This window comes from Heterodontus francisci, chromosome 25 (genome assembly GCF_036365525.1).
Source record: "Heterodontus francisci isolate sHetFra1 chromosome 25, sHetFra1.hap1, whole genome shotgun sequence".
In the NCBI taxonomy this organism is placed as follows: Eukaryota; Metazoa; Chordata; class Chondrichthyes; order Heterodontiformes; family Heterodontidae; genus Heterodontus; species Heterodontus francisci.
Genome location: NC_090395.1, coordinates 63,079,261 through 63,104,219, shown reverse-complemented (window position 1 = coordinate 63,104,219; position 24,959 = coordinate 63,079,261). Strand labels below are relative to the sequence as shown.

Here is a 24,959-nt window from a genome sequence, read left to right as displayed (position 1 = left end):
ACAACTTACATTTATATAGCACACATATTAAAACTTTCCAAAGCGCTAAAAAAGAGGAATATCAATATATTTTCGACACTGAGCTACAGAAGGAGATACCAAGACAGATGACCAAAAGCTTGATCAAAAAGGTAGGCTTTAAAAGTATCTTAAAAGAGGAGAGAGGCAGTGAGGTGGAGAGGTTTAGCAAGGAAATTCCTGAGTTTAGGACCAAAGTAGCTGAAAACACGGTCGCCAAAGGTGCAGCGATTAAAATCAGGAATGCGCAAGAGGTCAGAATTGGAAAAGCAGAGATCTAGAAGGTTTGTAGGGCTAGAATAATCGAGGCGTTGTCAGACCAGGAGCCAGAGAAGGGATGATGGGTGAACGAGATTCAGAGCGAGTTAAGATACAGGCAGCAGAGTTTCGGATAGCACAAATTTATGTAGGATGGAAGATGGGAGGTGGCTTGGAGAGCATTGGAATAGTCAAGTCAAAAGGTAACAAAGGCATGGTTAAGGATTTCAGCAGTGAATGAGCTGAGGCAGGATCAGAGTCAAGCAATGTTGCGGAAGTGGAAGGCGGCCAGTCTTGGTGATGATGCGGATATGTGGTCAGAAACTCATTTCAGGGTCAAGCACAACACAAAAGGTTGAGAATGGTCTTGCTCAATTTAAGACAGTTGCCAGGGGATGGAAACAGTGGTCAGGGAGCTTGTGGCAGGGACCAAGGACAGTGGCTTCAGTTTTCCCAGTAATTAGCTGGAGGAAATTTCTGTGCATCCAATATTGGAGTTCGGACAAATAGTGTGACAAATCAAAGACAGGACATGAAAGGATGCATGCTGTGAGGATACATTCTCTGCTTGGCTAAGACTGTACAGTATTGCAGAAAATGGACAACTCACGTAATATGCAGTAAATGTCTATAGGTATGCCTAGTGTAATTAATAAATAATGTTTTGCTGCTTTGGTGCTCCAGCAACAATAGGTTACTGCCACCAAGAACTGAACTTTCTCATACACAGAACAAGAGCTTCTGCCTGCTTTTCACTGATACTGCTCATGAAGAATAGTGCACATTTTCTCAAACATGGAGTATCTTACAACTTGCTTCACTCTGTAGCAACTATAGTTCAAGGTTAATTTATCGTAGTAACACAATAAAACATTAAATACATTTATTTTAGGGGGTTCCCTAGTTGCTCACAAGTTTATGCAATGATCATTTAAGAGGAAGAGGGAGGAATAATTAGAAACTGTTTAATTCAGTGTTTGAAATGAAAAGAAACACACAATAAAAATTAACCAGAATCAATTTTCAACATGTACAGAAACTAGACTGGAACCAGAATATACACACTGATGGTTCAAACATCTGCCTACATTTCTGGGCAGATTCTGCTCGATCATCAAATCAAAGTGAAGTTCTTCTTGCAGAAAGAGAGCAAAGACGACAAACTTGCAATTATACAGCGCCTTTCACAACTTCAGGCCATCCCAAAGCGCATTTCAGCCAATGAAGTAATTTTGATGTGTAGTCACTGGTGTAACGTAGAGAATGCGACAGTCAAGTTGAGCACAGTAAGCTCGCACAAACAGCAATGTGATAATGACCAGGTAATCTGTTTTTAGTGATGTTGATTGAGGGATAAATATTAGCCAGGACACCAGGGAACCCTGCTCTTCTTAAAATAGTGCCATGGGATCTTTTATGTCCACCCAAGAGTGCAGGCGGTTTAGTGTTTTGTCCAAATGACAACACCTCTGACAGTGCAGCACTCTCTCAGTACTGCAGTGGAGTGCCAGCCTAGAATTTTGTGCTCAAGTCTCTGGAGTGGAACTTGAACACACAACCTACTGACTCAGAGGCGAGAGTGCTACCCACTGAGCCATGGCTGACACAGAAACTAAGATTGCTGGAGGGACAAAGGTATAACTAACAAATTGGAATTCATGGATTACATAACTATTAATAGGTATTAATACAATCCATTGAAGCTGCAGCAAATTCATCCTACCTGAATCTTTTAAGGTGCAGACGGAGGACCTGAGGTAGTCTGTATATCATTAGCTGTTTTTGAGCTTCGGTCAGGACGAGAGGCTTTGGTGAGGATTTCCGTCGTTTACCTGAGAAGTAATTACACATAATTACATAGAATTCACAGCACAGAAGCAGGCCATTTGGCCCAACTCCTCTAGGCTGGTGTTCATGTGCCACACAAGCCATGTCCCATCTCTATTTAATTAAAATAGCATTATTCAGACATTCAGTTAAAAAGATTAGCTACTCGGCCCTTTTAAGATTGGGAGCAAAAAGGCTACCAGTACAGCGTCCAGGGCAAATGCACGTTTCCTCCAGTATAAACCATTGTCCTATTTATGGCAATGCTTGAGAACTTGAGTTCGCTCTACACAGAGCAATGGTAAGTTTGTTATTAAAGGTCTAGAGCAAACATAGTGCTGATTTTCCCTTCAGTGCAAACGATCAAAAGGTGTTTTGACCTAATAGTAATTGAGAACAATGCAATGAAACAACTACAAATACTTATTTAAATACAAGTATGGATCTTTTCTCTTAGGTTCCATCAAGTAACTACTGCTTGGGATCTCCAATGCCTCAATTTGTTCAGGCAGTGAATAGCTAAACCATATAGGCCAGAAATGTTCCAGGCATGATCCCTGGTCTTTATGGAGTTTGCCATCTCACTACATAAGGCCTCAGGAACTTTGGACAGGGAGGTCAAAGTTCCCACTCCTGGTTACCATTTAGCACTCATTATTGCTTCTGCAAACGTATGACCAGGACAGTATTAGGTGTAGATAGCCTGTCACTCAGTCTAGAGAATAAAACCATTCTGCAGATGCCATAGCCCTCTCGTGCCTCACCCAGGTAGAAGCCTGGATGGTGAGTGTCAATAGGGTGTTCAACTGAGAGGAAAACTCACTTAAAAGGGCATTGCTTACTGTTGCACTGATCGCAGGCGTAAATCCTCCCTTCCAAAGCCTCGGTTTCTGTAAACTTTGCCAGCATTTCTGTCAGAGTGCATTCTTTATGCTGGGTAGCACCCTTCTGAAGACAATGATAGCGCTCTGGAAACTCCAGTGAAAGATCCCAAAATGGTTCAATGGTGTTGGATTTGTAGTTGCACGTCAGGCATGTGACCTGTAAGAAGGGACAATAGAAGCAACAGATAACCCAGAATACTGTAGGTGGCTAACCCAATGAGATGACAGAGGTTCACAGCACAGAACAAAGTTATTCAGCCCATCTGTGCCATGCCAATTCTTTGCAACAGCAATCCAAAATTAATCCCACTATCCCATTCTCTCCAAGCATTCTCTCTTTCTCTGCTTCAAATATTTATCCATTTCTTCCTTAAAAAATGCAATCTCTCCCTCAACTGGTCCATGTAGCAAAGGATTCTATGCTCAACAGTCCTCTGAGTAAAGACCTTTCTACTACAGTCCTCACTTTCATAGTGACCATTTTAAATTGTGAATGATTCCCCAACCAGAGGAAATAGCCTTTCCCTATTCACCCTATTGAAATCATTCAGAATTTTAAAAAACCTCTATTAGATCTCCTCTTAGACTTCTCTGCTTCAATGGAAATAGTCCCAGTACCTCAGTCTCATAATTTTAGTTTCCTGCCTTTGATATCATCTTGGTGAACCTATTGTTTTTAAATGGAATGCCCAAAACTAAAAACAGTACACTAATTATGGCCTAACCATTGCTTTGAACAATTTTATCAATACTTCTTGCCCCATTTATAAAACGCAAATTCTTTTATTTCTTTATGGTTTTATCTACCCCTGCACTCAGATGTGCAGGAAATTATGTCCCTACACACTTCACAAGGAAAGGGGGATGGGGAAAGAAGACAACAGACAATCCATGAGTTAAGAGAACAGGTGATTGAAGGTTGATCAGAAGTTGAGAGCTGTAGGGGTTTAGAAAGCATTCCAACTCAGACAGGTGAAAGCTCTGTTACTGCTGGTATAGTGGAGGGGAAGAGGGAAGATGCACACAAGGTATCAGTCAACAGATCAGAGGGTGCAAACTGGCATGTGGGATTGAAGAAGCTTGGAGAGGCAGGGTTTAGTGAGACCAGAAAGACATTTATAAACAAAAGCAATTACTTTGAAATCAATGCAACTGAGGGATTGGGATTTAGCATTACCATCGCTTAATCCCCCACTATCATCATCCTGGGGTCACCATTGACCAGAAACTGAACTGGGCCAGCCATATAAATAACTCACCTGCTGGCTCCCCAATGCCCGTCCACCATCTACAAGGCACAAGTGTGATGGAATGCTCTCCACTTGTCTGGATGGGTGCAGCTCCAACAACACTCAAGAAGCTAGACACCATCCAGGACAAAGCAGCCCGCTCGATTGGCACCCCATCCACCACCTTCAACATTCACTCCCTCCACCACCGATGGTAAGTGGCAGCAGTGTGTACAAGATGCACTGCAGCATCTCACCAAGGCTCCTTCAACAGCACCTTCAACCACAACCTCTACCACCTAGAAGGACAAGGGCAGCAGATGCATGGGAACACCAGCACCTGCAAGTTCCCCTCCAAGCCACACACCATCCTGACTTGGAACTATATTGCCGTTCCTTCACTGTCGCTGGGTCAAAATCCTGGAACTCCCTTCCTAACAGCACTGTGGGTGTACCTTCACCCCAAGGACTGCAGCGGTTCCTTCCTAACAGCACTGTGGGTGTACCTATACCCCAAGGACTGCAGTGGTTCACAAAGGCAGCTCACCACCACCTTCTCAGGGGCAATTAGGAATGGGTAATAAATGCTGGCATAGCCAGCGATGCCCACATCTCCTGAATGAATAAAAAAAAAATTCAAATCTAACCCTCCAATAAATGGTCAGGTTTTTACACGTCTGCAGCTAAATTCATTTTTTTCCCCCCAGGACATCTTTTTCCTTCCCTTCGTGCCATTGCTCAGTTGAGGGGACACCTTTCCACCATTGATAACTCATATAAGCTTGGAGCTCTTCTCAGGAATATGCAAGAGTAGCTGAACTTCTTCCTCTTCTGAATAATACGACCAAGACGAGCAAACTTGTATGAGCTCATATCTTGCTATTCTGAGGCGCAAGCCCAAATACAGGATGTACGTACACAAATGACATGCGTTCACTAACAGTGCAAATTAATACATTCTGCCACATTTTAAGTGTCCAAATTAGTACATCCCTTTCTTCAGTTTCACAAAACCAAATATACAAATTCAGGCAACTCAGCAGCACAAATGCTTTCCTATTTCTGCTCCCGAAGACACTGCCTCATGTGCAGGTAGTTAACCTAGGTATCCATTTTTGAGAGTTTGGGTCATGAGTGCTGTCAAGCTAAATCACGAGTGAATGTTAACCCTATCTCTGTAACCTCTTCCAGCCCTACAACCCTCTTGAGATATCTGCAATCTTCCAAAACTGACTTCTTCGGCGGCCCTGATTTTAATCGCTCCACCACTGGCAGCTGTGCTTTCAGCTGCTGAGGTCCTAAGCTCTGGAATACCCTCCCTAAATGTCTCTTTAAGCCATTCCTTAAAACCCACCTCTTTGACTAAGCTTTTGGTTGCCTTTCCCAATATCCCATGTGGTTGTGTCAAATTTTGTTTGAAAATGCTCCTGTGAAACACCTTGGAAAGTTTTACTACATTAAAGGTGCTATACAAATGCACGTTGCTGTTATACCACAAGAAAAGAACCATGATCCCATCCTCTCTCTGGTTAACAAAACTGAAGCTCGTGCAATAGAAGAGTCAGTGTCCAACTGGATAAGAATTTGGCTTAAGGACAGAAACCAGTGAGTCGTGGTAAATGTTTTTTCAGACTGGAAGATGACAGACAGTGGTGTTCCCCAAGGATCAGTACTTGGACTGATTTTTTTTCCTACATATAACGACTTGGATCTTGGAATACGGAGTAGAATTTCAAAATTTGCTGATACCACCAAACTTGGAGAATGATATGAACTGCCTGCAAGAGGACATCGATACGCTAGCAGAATGGGCAGACAAGTGGCAGATGGAATTTAATACACACAAGTGTGAGGTGATGCATTGTGGCAGAAGGGATGGGGTGAGGCAATACAGACTTAATAGCGCAATTCTAGAGAACAGAGGGACCTGGGGGTGCATGTACATCAATCTTTGAAGGTGGCAGGACATATTGAGAGTAGTTAAAGCATAGGTGATCTTGGGCTTCATAAACAGAGGCAAAGAGTACAAAAGAAAAGTTATGGTGAACCTTTATATAAAGATCTGGTTAGGCCCCAACTAGCGTACTGCATCCAGTTCTGGTCATCATACATCAGGAAGGATGTGAGGGCCCTTGAGAGGGTGCAGAGACGATTTAACAGAATGGTTCCAGGGATGAGGGATTTTACCTACAAGGTTAGGTTGGAAAAGCTGGGGTTGTTCTCCCTGGAGCAGCGGAGATTTGATAGAGGTATGCAAGATGATGACAGGCTTAGATAAATTAGCCAAGTAAAAACTGCTCCCATTAGCTGATGGTACAAGGACCAGGGGGACAGATTTTTGACCAAGAGATACAAGGGGAACATGAGGAAGAATTTTTTGGGCAGTGAGTGGTGATGATCTGGAACCTGCTACCCATGAGGGTGGTGGAAGCAGGGACAATCAATGATTTCAAAAGGAAATTGAATGGGCACTTGAAGGAAATAAACTTTCAAGGCTATACGATCGAGCGGGGGAGTGGGACTGACTGGATTGCTCCCTGGAGAGCTGGTATGGACTCGATGGGTCAAATGCCCTCCTTCTATGCTGTAAATGGTTCTATGACTCAATGTCCATAGCCACACACTTACCAGAAGTGGCGATGAACAACAGTCAAGAGGCAGAAATCTGGGTGATTTTTTCCTGGGCCACTGTAGCCAACTATACCACTTCTACTGCTCCACTGGCTGCGATCAACTAACTCTGTAAACAAGGGATCAACATGGCTCAGTAGCACATATACTCCCTCAGTCACCAAGGCAATGGATCTGTGCTTTTTGTCAGAGCTACTGAATTCCCAAAAGTATAAACACAACTGAGGCAATGCTGTCAAATGGTGAATTCTGTGCTGATCTAATTTAATAGAACTGGTTTTCCTGTCGAAACTACTTGATTAGTTAGAAAACACCTGTTTCTGCCTGACTGATTGTGTGCTTGACTGCTAGTGCATGCAGCCCTGGTTTGATTAAGCAGCTTAACTGCACTCTCCCACTCACAGTGCCAGTAATATATCAACAAGTACTATATAATGACTACACCCTTTTCCACAGGAGTTGCCAGGCAGGCTCACACGTTAATCTTTCCTTTTGATTAGGAAACATCATACCCTCTTTTATTTAAAAAAAACTCTGGATTTTCTCTCCTCACCTGAACATACTGGAATAGAATGCTACAGTTACAGATCATCCTCCAGTACCTCAACCCAATTTCAGCCGTTCTTCACAGGAGATTAGACCAATAGGGATATCACAGCCCAGCTCAAGCTTACCCTCACCCAATTCTGCAAACAGTGAATACCAGACAGTAATGATGAGCAACTACCATAATTGATTATCCCCTCCTCAAGCAGAGAGAGAAATCAAGGACAATTGTATCCTCTCTAAATCTATCTAAGCTACTGGCTAACTCAGCATAGACTAGGAATCTGTATGGCTCAGTGACATGCTGCCTTTATCAACTCAGCCACCGGTGAAGCTACATTTCATTGATTTGATGTGAGGAAAACAAATTCATGCTTTGCTACTATGCGATACTGCATACACTATGACGTACTGCAGCCCCAGATCGCCTTGTCTGGGGACAGGATTTAATCCAAACTCATCAGACTTGATTCAAACATGCACTAAATTTTCCCAGATGATCACAGCAGATTTAAAAATTAGGAGGAAAGAATGGAAGATAAATTTCTTTAAAAACTGTTTGCAGGCAAAACATGGACAGTTAAGAGATACCGAAAAACAAAGAGCAGTTACTACAGCAGAAGGAATAAGGCTTTGCACAGCAATGATAGTATCAGATATGTTACAGGTTTTAAAAGGATTAGGGTTCAGAAACACAAACCTTTACAAGTGGGAGGACAAGTTGATTAAGCTTTGAAAATAGCATATGGGGTCCTAAGTTTTATTTATAGGATCACAGAATGGGAAGGCAGTGAGTTAATATCAAACCTAAACAAATAATTGATTATGCCAGAGTTGGAACATTGTCTGTAGTCTTGGGTATTTTATTTTAGCCAAGATGCAGAAGAGATTCACTAAGATATCAGGGATGACAGCTTTGAGTTATGAGAAGAAACTAGAAAAACTGGGGCACTTTTCACCAAAAGGAAGGTTAAAAAGAGATCAAATACAGGTTCAAATTTATGAGGGGCTTTGATAAGGTAAATTAGGGAAAGCTATTTCTGTTGCTTGGTAGGCCAGTAAATAGATGGCATAAATTTAATATGATCACTGAAAAGAAAAAAAAAAGAGGGGTTAGGAGATTTTATTTTTAATTCAGGGGGTTGATAGATTGGAGAACTTAAAAAACAAAATTATAGTCAGTCAACTGAACACATTTTGTTAATCTAAAAATATTAAATTCTTATTTGAATTTTGTAACAATGCAATATCAATGCTTCACTGGAACAGCGGAAATGGAAATTTCAGCTAATTGTCAAAGCTCAATCAGTCTCTTTTATTCCCCAATTTCTCCACTTTTCTTCAGACATGTGCTGATTAATGTTCCCTCTAATTTCCCTACGCTGTGCACAGCTCATTTCTTGCGCTGCACAGTCCCTTTAAGACTGATGCGCAATCGTGCATCTTAAAGGGACCGCTGCTTGTGCACGGTCTGTTCGTTGCCTGCGTGGCACAGCCCTGATTGCTGCGCAGCCGTGCACCATTGAGGGAATGTTGGTCCTGATATGGTTAAACTACACAAATGGCAAACTTTGGAGGTATCACTTCAGTCCCAAGATACTGAAATACATTTTTTCACCTTAACTGATTTTCAGTTAATGGCCTTTTGTGAAGACTAAGATCTTCCAATTGTTAGTTAAAAATGTTTTTTTGCAATGTGTTGCCAGAGTTAGTTGTAATATACTGGCTGGTCAACATTTGAAAAGGTTGGGGGTGGGGGCGGATGCTATTAGAACACAAGAAATAGGAGGAGTAGGCCATTCAGCCCTTCAAGCCTGCCCCACCATTCAATAAGATCATGGCTGATCTGTCCCAGGCCTCAACTCCTCTTTCGGGCCTGCTCTGCATAACCCTCGACTCCCCGAGATTTCAAAAATCTATCTACCTCCTCCTTAAATACGTTTAGTGGCCTAGCCTCCACAACTCTCTGAGGTAGAGAATTCCAGAGATTCACCACCCTCTGAGAGAAGAAATTCCTTCACATCTCAGTTTTAAATGTGTGTCCCCTTATTCTGCAACTATATCCCCTAGGTCGAAATACCCCCACCAGTGGAAACATATTCTCAACATCTACCCAGTCAAGCCCACTTAAAGTCTTATATGTTTCAATAAGATCACCTCTCATTCTTCGAAACTCCAATGAATAAAGGCCTAACCTGTTTAGCCATTCTTGATAAGACAACCCCTTCATCCCAGCAATCAGCCGAGTGAACCTTTTCTGAACTGCCCCCAATGCAAGTATATCCTTCCTTAAATATGGGGACCAAAACTGTACGCTGTACTCCAGGTGTGGCCTCACCAACACCCTGTACAGTTTTAACAGGACTTCCCTATTTTTAAACTCTAACAGAGAGAGAGAGAACAGCGGGAGCAGAGCTTTGAAAAGCACGCCAAGAAATCGGAAGCCACAGAGAGAGAGAGAGAGAACAGCGGGAGCAGAGCTTTGAAAAGCGCGCCAGGAAATCGGAAGCCACAGAGAGAGAGAGAGAGAGAGAGAGAGAGAGAGAACAGCGGGAGCAGAGCTTTGAAAAGCGCGCAAGGAAATCGGAAGCCACAGAGAGAGAGAACAGCAGGGAGCAGAGCTTTGAAAAGCGCGCCAAGAAATCGGAAGCCACAGAGAGAGAGAGAAAGAGAGAGAGAACAGCGGGAGCAGAGCTTTGAAAAGCGCACCAGGAAATCGGAAGCCACAGAGAGAGAGAGAGAAAGAACAGCGGGAGCAGAGCTTTGAAAAGCGCGCCAAGAAATCGGAAGCCACAGAGAGAGAGAGAGAGAGAGAACAGCGGAAGCAGAGCTTTGAAAAGCGCGCCAGGAAATCAGGAAATCGGAAGCCAGAGAGAGAGAGAGAGAACAGCGGGAGCAGAGCTTTGAAAAGCGCGCCAGGAGATCGGAAGCCACAGAGAGAGAGAGAGAGAACAGCGGGAGCAGAGCTTTGAAAAGCGCGCCAAGAAATCGGAAGCCACAGAGAGAGAGAGAGAACAGCGGGAGCAGAGCTTTGAAAAGCGCGCCAAGAAATCGGAAGCCACAGAGAAGGAGAGAGAACAGCGGGAGCAGAGCTTTGAAAAGCGCACCAAGAAATCGGAAGCCACAGAGAGAGAGAGAGAACAGCGGGAGCAGAGCTTTGAAAAGCGCGCCAGGAAATCGGAAGCCACAGAGAGAGAGAGAGAGAGAGAGAGAGAGAGAGAGAGAGAGAGAGAGAGAGAGAGAGAGAGAGAGAGAGAGAGAGAGAGAGAGAGAGAGAGAGAGAGAGAGAGAGAGATAGAAGAGAGAGAAGAGATGAGAGAGAGAGAGAGAAGGAATGAGAAGGAGAGAGAGAGAGGAGAGAGAGAGAGAGAGAGAACAGGCGGGAGCAGAGCTTTGAAAAGCGCGCCAGGAAATCGGATAAGCCAGAGAGAGGAGGAGAGGAGAGAGGAAGGAACAGCGGGAGCAGAGCTTTGAAAGAAGCGCGCCAAGAAATAAAAGCGCGCCAAGAAATCGGAAGCCACAGAGAGAGAGGGAGAGAGAGAGAACAGCGGGAGCAGAGCTTTGAAAAGCGCGCCAGGAAATCGGAAGCCACAGAGAGAGAGAGAGAGAACAGCGGGAGCAGAGCTTTGAAAAGCGCGCCAGGAAATCAGAAGCCACAGAGAGAGAGAGAGAGAACAGCGGGAACAGAGCTTTGAAAAGCGCGCCAAGAAATCGGAAGCCACAGAGAGAGAGAGGGAACAGCGGGAGCAGAGCTTTGAAAAGCGCGCCAAGAAATCGGAAGCCACAGAGAGAGAGAGAGAGAGAATAGGTAAATGGATGATAGTAGAATGAAGGGTAGGTAGTTAGTTTGATCTTAGAGTAGGTTAAAGGTTCGGCACAACATCGTGGGCCGAAGGGCCTGTACTGTGCTGTACTGTTCTATGTTCTATGTTAACAGTGGGAGCAGAGCTTTGAAAAGCGCGCCAAGAAATCGGAAGCCACAGAGAGAGAGAGAGAACATGGTAAAAGAGGGGGGGGGTGTGGCATTGTTAATCAAGGAGAGTATTACGGCGGCAGAAAGGACGTTTGAGGACTCGTCTACTGAGGTACTATGGGCCGAGGTTAGAAACAGGAGAGGAGAGGTCACCCTGTTGGGAGTTTTCTATAGACCTCCGAATAGTTCCAGAGATGTAGAGGAAAGGATAGCGAAGATGATTCTCGACAGGAGCGAGAGTAACAGGGTAGTTGTTATGGGGGACTTTAACTTTCCAAAGATTGACTGGAAATACTATAGTTCAAGTACTTTAGATGGGTCAGTTTTTGTCCAGTGTGTGGAGTGTTTTCTGACACAGTATGTAGACAGGCCAACCAGGGGCGATGCCACATTGGATTTGGTACTGGGTAATGAACCCGGCCAGGTGTTAGATTTAGATGTAGGTGAGCACTTTGGTGATGGTGATCACAATTCGGTTAGGTTTACCTTAGCGATGGGCAGGGACAGGTATATACCGCAGGACAAGAATTATAGCCGGGGGAAAGGAAATTATGATGCGATTAGGCAAGATTTAGGATGCGTAGGATGGGGAAGGAAACTGCAGGGGATGGGCACAATCGAAATGTGGAGCTTATTCAAGGAGCAGCTACTGCGTGTCCTTGATAAGTATGTACCTGTCAGGCAGGGAGGAAGTTGTCGAGCGAGGGAGCCGTGGTTTACTAAAGAAGTTGAAGCGCTTGTCAAGAGGAAGAAGGCTTATGTTAGTATGAGACGTGAAGGCTCAGTTAGGGCGCTTGAGAGTTACAAGCTAGCCAGGAAGGATCTAAAGGGAGAGCTAAGAAGAGCGAGGAGAGGACACGAGAAGTCATTGGCGGATAGGATCAAGGAAAACCCTAAGGCTTTCTATCAGGTATAAAAGAATGACTAGAGTTAGTTTAGGGCCAATCAAGGATAGTAGTGGGAAGTTGTATGCGGAATCAGAGGAGATAGGGGAAGCGTTAAATGAATATTTTTTGTCAGTATTTACAGTAGAGAAAGAAAATGTTGTCGAGGAGAATACTGAGATTCAGGCTACTAGGCTAGATGGGATTGAGGTTCACAAGGAGGAGGTGTTAGCAATTTTGGAAAGTGTGAAAATAGATAAGTCCCCTGGGCCAGATGGGATTTATCCTAGGATTCTCTGGGAAGCCAGGGAGGAGATTGCAGAGCCTTTGTCCTTGATCTTTATGTCGTCATTGTCGACAGGAATAGTGCTGGAAGACTGGAGGATAGCAAATGTTGTCCCCTTGTTCGAGAAGGGGAGTAGAGACAGCCCTGGTAATTATAGACCTGTGAGCCTTACTTCGGTTGTGGGTAAAATGTTGGAAAAGGTTATAAGAGACAGGATTTATAATCATCTTGAAAAGAATAAGTTCATTAGCGATAGTCAGCATGGTTTTGTGAAGGGTAGGTCGTGCCTCATAAACCTTATTGAGTTTTTTGAGAAGGTGACCAAACAGGTGGATGAGGGTAAAGCCGTGGATGTGGTGTATATGGATTTCAGTAAGGCTTTTGATAAGATTCCCCACGGTAGGCTATAGCAGAAAATACGGAAGTATGGGATTGAAGGTGATTTAGTGCTTTGGATCAGAAATTGGCTAGCTGAAAGAAGACAGAGGGTGGTGGTTGATGGCAAATGTTCATCCTGGAGTTTAGTTACTAGTGGTGTACCGCAAGGATCTGTTTTGGGGCCACTGCTGTTTGTCATTTTTATAAATGACCTGGATGAGGGTGTAGAAGGGTGGGTTAGTAAATTTGCGGATGACACGAAGGTCGGTGGAGTTGTGGATAGTGCCGAAGGATGTTGTAGGGTACAGAGGGACATAGATAGGCTGCAGAGCTGGGCTGAGAGATGGCAAATGGAGTTTAATGCGGAAAAGTGTGAGGTGATTCACTTTGGAAGGAGTAACAGGAATGCAGAGTACTAGGCTAATGGGAAGATTCTTGGTAGTGTAGATGAGCAGAGAGATCTTGGTGTCCAGGTACATAAATCCCTGAAAGTTGCCACCCAGGTTAATAGGGCTGTTAAGAAGGCATATGGTGTGTTAGCTTTTATTAGTAGGGGGAATCGAGTTTCGGAGCCACGAGGTCATGCTGCAGCTGTACAAAACTCTGGTGCGGCCGCACCTGGAGTATTGTGTGCAGTTCTGGTCACCGCATTATAGGAAGGATGTGGAAGCTTTGGAAAGGGTGCAGAAGAGATTTACTAGGATGTTGCCTGGTATGGAGGGAAGGTCTTACGAGGAAAGGCTGAGGGACTTGAGGTTGTTTTCGTTAGAGAGGAGGAGGAGGAGAGGTGACTTAATAGAGACATATAAGATAATCAGAGGGTTAGATAGGGTGGATAGTGAGAGTCTTTTTCCTCGGATGGTGATGGCAAACACGAGGGGATATAGCTTTAAGTTGAGGGGTGATAGATATAGGACAGATGTCAGAGGTAGTTTCTTTACTCAGAGAGTAGTAGGGGCGTGGAACGCCCTGCCTGCAACAGTAGAAGACTCGCCAACTTTAAGGGCATTTAAGTGGACATTGGATAGACATATGGATGAAAATGGAATAGTGTAGGTCAGATGGTTTCACAGGTTGGCGCAACATCGAGGGCCAAAGGGCCTGTACTGCGCTGTAATGTTCTATGTTCTAACCCCCCGAGCAATAAAGGCCAAAATTCTATTTGCCTTCCTAATTATTTGCTGCATCTGCATGCTAACTTTTTGTGTTTCATGTACAAGAACACCCAGATCCCTCTGTACTGCAATATTTTGTAGTCTTTTTCCATCTAAATAATAATCTGCCTTTTTATTCTTCCTACCAAAGTGGATTACCTCACACTTACCCACATTGAACTCCATCTGACAAGTTTTTGCCTACTCACGTAACCTATCTATATCCCTTTGCAGATTCTTTGGGTTCTCATCACAACATGCCTTCCCACCTATTTTTGTATAGTCAGCAACTTTGGATACACTACACTCTGTCCCTTCCTCCAAGTCATTAATATAGATAGTAAATAGTTGAGGCCCTAGAACCGATCCTTGTGGCACCCCACTAGTTATGGCTTTCCAACCTGAAAAAGACCCATTGATCCCGATTCTCTGCCTTCTCTGTGTTAGCAAATCCTCAATCCACGCCAACACATTATTCCAATACCGAGCTCCTATTTTGTGCAATAACCTTTTATGTGGCACCTTTTCGAATGCCTTCTGAAAATCCAAATACACTACATCTACTGGTTCCCTTTTATCCACTCTGCTTGTTATATCCTCAAAGAACTCTAACAAATTTGTCAAACATGATTTCCCTTTCATAAAACCATGTTGACTCTGTTTGATTGCATTATGTTTTTCTAAATGTCCTGCTATTTCTTCTTTAATAATGGACTCTAGCATTTTCCCAATGACAGATGTTAATCTAACTGGTCTATAGTTTCCTGCTTTCTGTCTCCCTCCTTTCTTGAATTGGGGCGTCACATTAGCGATTTTCCAATCCCCTGGTACCCTACTGGAATCCAGTGAGTTTTGGCATATTATGACCAATGCCTCCACTATCTCTGCTGCCACTTCTTTTAAAACCCTTGGATGCAGGCCTGGCGACTTGTCTGCCTTTAGTCCCATCAGTTTGTCCAGCACCTTTTCCCTCGTGATAAAGATTGTTACAAGTTCCTCCCTCCCATTTACACCTTGCTCATCTATTATTGTTGGGATGTTTATAGTGTCCTCTACCATGAAGACTGATGCAAAATATTGGTTTAAATTATCTGCCATTTCCCTGTTATCAATTGCCCAGTCTCATCCGCTAAGGGTCCCACACTTACTTTCGCTACTCTCTTCCTTTTTATATCCCTGTAGAAGCTCTTTCCGTTTGTTTTTATATTTCTTGCCAATTTACTCTCAATCAATTTTTTCCCTCTTTATTAGTTTTTTAGTCATTTGCTACTGGTTTCTAAAAAATTCCCAGTCCTCTGGCCTACCACTAGCTTTCGCCGCTTTGTACACCTTTGTTTTTGATTTGATACTCTCCTCAACTTCCTTTGTTTCCACAGGTGGTCCATCATTCTCTTTGAGTCCTTCCTTCTGACCGGAATAAATGTTTGCTGAGTGTTATGAAATATCTGTTTAAGAGTCTGCCACTGCTCATCTACTGACTTCCCCTGTAGTCTTATTTTCCCAGCCCGGTTCAGACAACTTTCTTCATACCTCTGTAATTGCCCTTGTTTAAGTTGAAGACTGGTTTGAGACCCAAGTTGTTCCGCCTCAAACTGAATTTGAAATTCTACCATGTTATGATCGCTTCCCCCTAGAGGATCCTTAACTATGAGATCTCTTATTAATTCTACCTCATTACACATTACCAAATCTAAAATAGCCTGTTCCCGGGTAGGTTCTGCAACATATTGTTCTAAGGAACATAGAATGGTTACAGTACAGAAGGCCATTCGGCCTTTCAGCTTTCTGCAAGAGCAACTCAACTAGTCCCACTCCTCTGCCCTTTCTCCATAGCCTTGCAAATTGTCTCTCTTCAGATGCTTATCCAATTCTCTTTTGAAAGTCACTATTGAATCTTCCTTCACCACACTCTCAGGCAGTGCATTCCAGATCCACTCACTGTACAAAAAAGTTTTTCCTCAGTTGTCAGTTCTTTTGCCAATCACCTTAAATCTGTGTCCTTTGGTTCTCGACCCTTCCGCCAATGGGAGCAGTTTCTCTCTATCTACTTTGTCCTCCAGACTCATGATTTTGAATCATCAAATCTCCTCTCCACCTTTTCTTCTCTAATGAAAAAAATCCAAGCTTTTCCAATCTACCCACATAACTGTAAGTCCCTCATTCCTGGAACCATTCTCATAAATCTTTTTGGCACCCTCTCTAAAGCCTTCACATGCTTTCTAAAGTGCGGTGCCCAGAATTGGACACAATACTCAAACTGAGGCCGAAACAGTGTTTTAGAAAAGTTCATCATAACTTCACAGGTTCTGATGAAAGGTCAGAGACTTGAAATGTTAACTGTTTCTCTCTCCACACGTGCTGCCAGACCTACTGGGTATTTTCAGCATTTTCTGTTTTTATTTTATAACTTTCTTGTTTTTGTACTCTACGCCTCTATTTATAAAGCTCAAGATCCCGTGTGCTTTTTTTAACCACTTTCTCAACCTGGCCTGCCACCTTCAATGATTTATACACATTCACCCACAGGTCTCTGTTCCTGCACCCCCTTTAGAATTGTACCCTTTATTTTGTATTATCTCTTCTCATTCTTCCTATCAAAATGCATCACTTTACAGTTCTCTGCATTAAATTTCATCAGGAATTTTCCACGTGTAAATATTCATCAGGGCTGGAGTGGCGTGGTAATGCTCTGAACAATTTAAAAGAATGATTAAAATTTTTGCAACATCTTAAATGTAATTCGGGGGTTTGCTTATGTGTCTGCTGAAACCCTTAAGATGTAAAGGTTTTAGGTTGTAACCATGATGGTGGAAGGCTGATGACGTGAAAAGCTTTTATCTGCAAAACTAATTTTTATAATTAGACACGAAGTAAAAACCTGATATGTTGGGTTACTTAAAACTTTAGATGTAAAGAAATGTGACTGGAGCCTGTGGAGAACTTTGTTTATGCTTCTGTATATGTGGTTTCCAGTTCAGAGATAGCATTGAATGCAGAAATGTTGAGTGAAATTGAGCTGTGAAGGGCTGAGACCTGTAGTGAACTCAACTGGAAATCAACAGAATAAACAGATGAAACAACACTGGGTGTTGTAACAGACAGATTAAGTTTGAAGATTGTAACAGAGGTTTGCAGGAGGAAGGGGTTTGGATAGGAAGAAATCATGAAAGCGACACAGCTGAGGTAGTCAGTATAAAAGAACAAAGTAACAGGAGTAGGCCATTCAGCCCCTTGAGCCTTTTCACCATTCAATAAAGATCATGGCTAATCTGTATCTTAACTCCATCTACCCACTCTGGTTCCGTAACCTTTGCCTAACAAAAATCAACCAATCTCAGTTTTGAACAGCTTTTTTGGGGGACAGCAGTCCAGATTTCCACTACCATTTGTGTGAAGTGCTTTCTGACATTGCCCCTGAACAACACAGCTCTAATTTTAGGGTTATGCTCCCTTATTCTGGACTCTCCCCACCAGAGGACATAGTTTCTCTCTACCTTCCCTATCAAATCCTCTAATCATCTTAAACACCTCAATTAGATCAGCCCTTAATCGTCTATACTTAAGGAAGTACAATCTAGTCCATGCAAACTATCCTCATAATTTAACCCTTTTAACCTTGAAGGAAGGCTGTGTCGAAGTCCTGAACAGGGTTCTGATGAGGCACAAATGCAGTAATGGATGAAGAGAATCTGCTCAAGGGTTGAAAGCTTCTGGGTCAAGTCAGACAGTGAAGAAAAAAGCAAGGCTGTTTTGCATGCTGCAACTTCAGAAACCAGATATAATTCTATATATTCTAAAATTGAATGAAAATCTTGTATGGTTAAAATTACAACCATATTAACCATAGGGGATTACTTGGGTAGGCAAAAATGCCTTGTTTTATTTTTCAGCTGTTTCATTGTTGGCATTCTGCAGAAAGAGGTCATTGTTACGCCGTACTTTCTAGGGAGCACTGACGTGAAGCTTTAATCAGAATACTGTTGCTCTGTTCTTTATATTTTGTTACATCTTATCCAACTAGGTTGAGGTACAATATGCAAATCTGCAATTAAGTTGGTTGTGGATATGAAATCCTGGTATCACCACTAACAGTCCTCAGATTGTAACCAAGTTTTCCCCATGCAATTGCTATACAGGATTTAGGAAAAGGAGTAGGACCAAGTGGATAGCTCTTTCAGAGAGCTGGCACATAGCACGATGGACTGAATAGCCTTCTCCTGGGCTGTAGCAGTTTATGATCCAGGCATTGGTTAGCTTACTTCTGATTTTTAATCTCCATTTGATTTTAACTTCTCAACGAATCCACCATTTCCATGGTGCCGAAGGAAAGCAAGAGATTTGATAATACATTTCCGTCATCGCTGTTCTTGAAATGGCCACTAGGAGGTATATGAGAGTTGCTTAGGGCAAAGTGGTCACTAAATAAATCAATACAGTACTTCTCTTCGATGATTTAAGATCAAAATGGGGTTTGCAAGGTCATCGGGCTTTGAAAGGTCATCAGATATCCGACTGTTTAGCGTGAACACATGTGGCAAGAACACAGTACCTTAAAAATGCAGCATTCCCTTTTCTCTATCTACTGACTATGTTGTTTGTTAATGTTATTTCTATTGCTTTATGCAAATAAAGAATGCTTTGTGCAATGGCCGCACTGATTTCCTTTGGGTATATGACACTGAACTTGGAACAGGGGGTCCTTGGGAGTGTGTCAATATTTGCTAGAGGAGCCAATGCAGAAAAGTTTGAAAAAATACTGGTTCAGATGAGAATAGAAAGTTTTGTGCATGGGGGAATCACAACTATGAAAGTGCACTCTATCACTCTGTGACACAGCTTTATTTAAGTTTTCAGATCCAATACTGATCATATTTTCACACAACATATACCAACAACTTTTAAAGAAAAATAAATGAAGGCAAGTTTCTCTACTCCGCTATCCCTAGTCTAGTTGCATTACAACAGACAGCATCTGCAGCCCAGATGGAACCTGCTCCCAGGTCTCCGCCAATGCTACTGACTCAGTTTCCAGGAAGTGCAAAACGAGCCGAGGGAGGGGCCTCAGTCCAAGTTTCCCCAGCTAAGGAGAATGTCTGGCTTTCAGCTCCCAACTGCTGTTGTGACCTTCTGTTGGAAATGCGTATATGGATACGTAAGAATTGGATTAGGCTCAGTTCTGCTCTTTCACAAATAACCACCAGCAGTTACTATCTTGACCGGCACATGAAGAGTGGCTCATAACCAGCAACTAGCCCACTTTGTGGAATATATTCTAGTAACTTGAGCAGTAGCACAGGAACAAAAGTAAGGTCGGGGAGAATCAAACAACTGGCTGATGCTATAATTAATGACTCTTGCTGTCACCTTTTTGGGACTATGCACTTATGTGCTTTGTCCTTTCTAAAGTTTTGATAAAATCCTAAATTAAAAAGTGTCTATATATCCGGATAATGATTATAATTTAAATTTTTATTCTATTACTTCTCACAATTTAAATAAGTTGCTGCCTGTACTTTAAGTTGCTATTTGCTTGGAAATTTACCCTCTGCTTTGCTAATCTTTATCCACTAGAATATGTGCAATCTCTACCAATTCGGTAGAATTTAACCGTAAGTATTGCAGATCCAAATATGCAAGAACAAATAAGCTAGCCTGCAACTATGCTCAAGTATCTTTCAAACTCTCAAAACCCTGGTAATATTTTTTTTTATTTCCAAAATATACTTTATTCATATAAATCTGTAAAAAATACATTACCAAACAGTTTCAAACAGCACCAAGTCAAAATATACAAACAGTGCCAGGGAGATCAGTTTCCTTCAATACAATCATGAGTTGCCTCACAACCCTTCCATTTCATTTGTCGTGCCATATACATTTTTACATTTAACAGCACACAAAATTTTCCCGATACAGTTCGAGGGGTTTCCCATGGATCCAGCCTCTCAGTTCAGCTTGGTGGGGGGACCTTACACTGTGGTCTTTCCCCATTGAGCCTTTGCTGCGGCTGCCCCAAGCTTTAGTGCGTCCCTCAGCACGTAGTCCTGGACCTTGGAATGTGCCAGTCTAAAACATTCGGTCATGGACAACTCTTTGCGCTGGAAGACCAGCAAGTTTCGGGCAGACCAAAGGGCGTCTTTCACCGAATTGATAGTCCTCCAGCAGCAGTTGATGTTTGTCTCGGTGTGCGTCCCTGGGAACAGCCCGTAGAGCACAGACTCCTGTGTTAGAGCTGCCTGGGATGAACCTCGACAAATACCACTGCATCTCTTTCCACACCTGCTTTGCAAAGACACATTCCAGAAGGAGGTGGGCAACTGTCTCTTCCCCACCACAGCCACCGCGGGGGCATTATGCGGAGGGGGAGAGACTCCAGGCGTGCAGGAAGGATCTGACGGGGAGGGCTCTTCTCACCACCAGCCAAGCTACATCTTGATGCTTGTTTGAAAGTTCTGGTGATGAGGCATTCCGCCAAATGACTTTGGCGGTCTGTTCGGGGAACCATCCGACAGGATCCACCGCCTGTCAAAACCCTGGTAATATGGATTTCTTCCTGCTGGTGGGTCCTGTAACATTATATCTTCGATGTAAACACAGAAACTGGTTAAGCAACAGGAAACCCCTTTATATTGCAAAACATATTCCAGCAGAAGCAATTTCAAAATTTGAAGGTCTCCCTCTGTCCAGGTTTATGCTATTTATATATGGCAGCAACACAGATGACATTGGCAGCAATGTCTGAACAGTGCTTGTGCAGGAACCGTGAGTGGTTCAGCTGCTTAACAGTCAGGAACGTAATGTTCCAATTCCTGATTGGCCCACTCTTGTTCCTCTGTCTTGCTCCTGGAGGCAGGAATGAAACCACCTGCTGAGGTGGAGTTTTGCATCTCTGGAGTCATAGGTTTTGACTTATTCACAGTGCTTCTGGAAGCTGTTAATATAAATAAGGTATGAAAAACCCAAAGTGCACAATGCTTGACCTGAATCATCATACTTACATATGTTCAGATTTAATACTGCTGGAGTTTCACTTTGCTTGCTGCCCTACAGTCTGCTGCAATGCAAATGAGCTGACCTAAAGGTATTCCAGCTGATACCTTGGGAATTCAGAAAAGCAGCTGGATGGAGCCATTGTAAAATGAGCACAATGAGGCAAATAAAAGGCATAAAATCAATTTTATAAAAATGGCATCAATATCTGTCCTGAAAGAGAGGGTGGTGATACATCAAAAACATGGATGCATATTTCCCATAGAATCATATCTATTCTTTAAATACTTCAACTGCCCCATGTTATAAATTTACCCCCTTTGAAGCAAAGGGCAACTTCAGGAAGTGACTGGCAACATGCACAGTTGTTCAAAGACCTGGAACTTAACCTGATTTGGATCCTGCTGGTGTTCTACAATTAAAATATGAACTAAGTCCTGGGACACAAGCAATGTAAAACTTGCAAGGCTTACAATGAATTCATAATAAATTATTAGTTAAACGAATTTGTGGCATATAAATCATAACCAACAGATTATTCAGCCTCTATTTCTGTGAAAAGGGCTCCTCTTCAGCGGTATGCTCTACTTCAGTGACATCATGAATGGGGGAGGGGAGGAATTGATTATGACCCAAAGGAAATTTTTTTTTAAATCCACCAGGGGTTCCACTCCAGATTAGTACCCAGTGAGCAGTGCTAGAAAGTGTACTGATGGGTGAGAACAAGATTGGGCTCGATTCTGATGCTTTCCAGAGTCAAATAGCTTACCACGGGCTCATTATCAAGACACATATGTTAAGAATGGTGACTTGGGCAAGATAACAGATGGCTACAGGCGCCCAGGGAATTGCTGCACTCCAGCAACAAGCAGCACCTTCAGGAGAGCAGTGAGAAGATTATAATTAAAAAGTTAAAACCCAAGGTTAGAAATAACTTGTACGTACTCTGACTGGTATTGCCGAACAACTGATCATTAAATAACAAATGTTAACAGGCTGGAAATGAAAAAGGTATCAAGTTCTCAGTTACAAAACAACCTTTTCAGTTTTCATTAAAAAGTGAAGGATGGCAATGCCAAAAGGACATAGCTTTAACTTTTATATTTAGTGCAGGTAACTTTACTGCTACATCTCATGCATGTGATAACTGATAGAAGAGTGCTGACACTGGCTACAAAGTGGAAAGTATTTCATTCAACAGTATTGTCATCCTTCATCTTGACAAGATCAGATCACGAATGAAGAATTAAATTAAAATAAGACTGCACACACTGTCATTTTCATTTACCTGACTGAGCAGCTGCCCATGAAAGATGGTGTTTACCACCTTGAGAACCTGCTTGGTGAGCTTCCTTTGGGAAAAAGGAATGAGGATCCTGTGCTTCGTGCCTTCCGATTCCAGCTCCTGCTGCACTTTGTCCAGTAATTCACAAAGAAATTCCTGAGCGTCTTGCTGACCATATCCCCTGAATGCTGGGATCAGGCTCCATACAGAATGCAACATAGCAAATGGGGATACCAAAGCCCATTTTCCAGACCACATTACTCGAAAGAGTGTGTGAAGTTCATGGCAAAGAGAGATGTGCTTCGAGCTAGGTTCCTTGGGTTGAATAAGTTCCAGGTTCCTTGCCATAGAGGCACCTCCATTCAAACCAGCTGGCATACTGTATCTCCCTGAAGTTCCCACATGATCGTTTCTTCCTGCTAGGCAAGTTGTAGGACCAATCCCCAGCGTGACCTTGTTAGACAATCTCGTTTTTCCATTTGTGGTCCTTGCCAATAATTCTTCAGTCTCACAGAGATCAAGGGTTAAGAAACACTCTCTGAACTTCTGCAAGTGACTCAGTACTTGCAGGATGGAGTTCATGTAGCAGGTATTACCAAGGTTTCTTAGACCCGTAACACCAGGAGTTACCACTGGTTTACGCTTGGCAGCGTAATAGCGCTTCATTTTGTTCCTTTGTCGTTTTGAGGTAGGGACAGTTTGTAGCACCTTTCTTCCAGTTGGTTTTCTGCACTTTCTCGAGATATGATCCTCCTTCCGGATTTGAAATAAAATCCTTGCACTTTTCCTAGGTGGAGCTTTGGCAAGCTCTTCCATGAACTTGCGTTTTAGCTCCTGTCGACGCTTCCTTGCTTCCTCCTTTCTTCTATCCATTTCCTCCTGTAGCCTCTTTTCTTCCAATCTACGTTTCCCACTGGTTGTCTGTTCAAACCAAATGCGCATTGCCTTTGTTAGCAAAGACTGCCGTCTGTGCCAAAGAGCAGTGAACATCTGCTCTGTACTATGAGTCTGCCCTTTTTTGTTCTTCTGAAACGAACAAGGAGATTCCCCGCAAGCCATTGACCGCAATGCCCTGCCACTGCGTGCAGTCGGACTGTACTTTTGGTTCCTTATCGCACTTAAAGTGCTTCTCAGCAGTTTTAAATCCCCCGTAGCATTGTCATTCAACACGTAGTCGTCACAAAGATAACAAAAGACATAAAGTTCATTGACCTCCATGGCCAAAGGATGCCTAGTTTCCTCAAAGTGTTTGAGTGCATGCTCTTCAATGTAGCGGCCACAAGCCACATGGGAGCATTTAAGACAGGCCCAAACAGACTCAGTGGTGTTGCAGTCCATGCAATGCCACTTCTGGGGATTCAATATGGAGTGATTTTGGGCGAGTCGCAGACGCCCTACATGCTTACACCTATCCATGGCTTTAAAAGCTCTCAGAAATATTCTGGTTGTAGTATCCTTGACCTGCTGTACTGCTTTAACCTGTACAGAAAGAGAAAAAAAACTTCAGCTGTTGAAACTTTATAACAAGCTGTAAAGCATCAAATTAGAGAAGATTCTCACTGAGATAAGGTCCAAGCCCTTGTAAATGCCCCACTTTTAATGAGTTACTTTTGCCAAACAAACCACTGTTCATTAAAGTGAACAACAAAAGACAACTCATTTCCTTTACACACCTTCTAGCCACCAGCTCAGGAATAGCACATCAAGAGGCCTTTACTGCCCTGTCGTCTAGTTAATAAAGGGTTACAAGCTTGTTGACAAAGGATCTCAACATCCTCAGAGGACAACAGCATCAATTCTGAATCAAGACATCAAGTTTGATGTTGGTTGACCCCTAAAGGTGCAGTTTTATGAAAATAAGGTATACAAAAAAAAAGACAAGTTTAATATTTTTCTTATAGTAACAAACAGAATCTAAAACTACAGGGGGAAAATAGGATAAAGTGGGTGCTGTTTGCTACATTATTCAAAGAATGAATTTAAGTCAGCTAGGCTAGCTTGCTGACTTTTTTTCTTCCATGACTAGGGTTTTCATCCAACCCATGATATTGTGAAAGTGTGATCACAATATATAGTTACGTGCAGTATAAGAAAAGACAAAGAAAAATTTGAAGGCAAGGGCACTTGACTGGAAAAATAATTTTTTTTTTTTAGAAATACAGCACTGAAACAGGCCCTTCGGCCCACCGAGTCTGTGCCGACCATCAACCACCCATTTATACTAATCCTACACTAATCCCATATCCCTACCACAATCCCCACCTGTCCCTATATTCCCTACCACCTACCTATACTACGGGCAATTTATAATGGCCAATTTACCTATCAACCTGCAAGTCTTTTGGCATGTGGGAGGAAACCGGAGCACCCGGAGGAAACCCACGCAGACACAGGGAGAACTTGCAAACTCCACACAGGCAGTACCCGGAATTGAACCCGGGTCGCTGGAGCTGTGAGGCTGCGGTGCTAACCACTGCGCCACTGTGCCGCCCCCTAGTGTGATAAAAATAGTGTGATAAAAAAGGGATATTGCTCAGATTAAACTGAAGGAAAAATTGACAGATAGATTAGAAGTAGAAAATATTTAAACAGTGGAGGAATAGGTAAAAGCATATT

The 24,959-nt window shown here is 42.9% G+C and overlaps 1 protein-coding gene across 4 annotated transcripts in view; it reads right to left on the bottom strand.

The window, feature by feature from the left end:
* The window catches only part of usp49 (ubiquitin specific peptidase 49), a 71,156-nt gene that overhangs the window by 8,012 nt on the left and 38,185 nt on the right, over positions 1-24,959 (bottom strand). For all 4 annotated transcript variants that reach the window (XM_068057328.1, XM_068057326.1, XM_068057329.1 and 1 more), the window contains exons 3-5: positions 22,347-23,822; positions 2,946-3,144; positions 2,000-2,108 (exon numbers count right to left, since the gene is read on the bottom strand). In XM_068057328.1, the coding sequence (XP_067913429.1) occupies positions 2,000-2,108; positions 2,946-3,144; positions 22,347-23,759 (1,721 nt within the window). In that variant the 5' untranslated portion in view covers positions 23,760-23,822. The remainder of the gene's footprint in view (positions 1-1,999; positions 2,109-2,945; positions 3,145-22,346; positions 23,823-24,959) is intronic.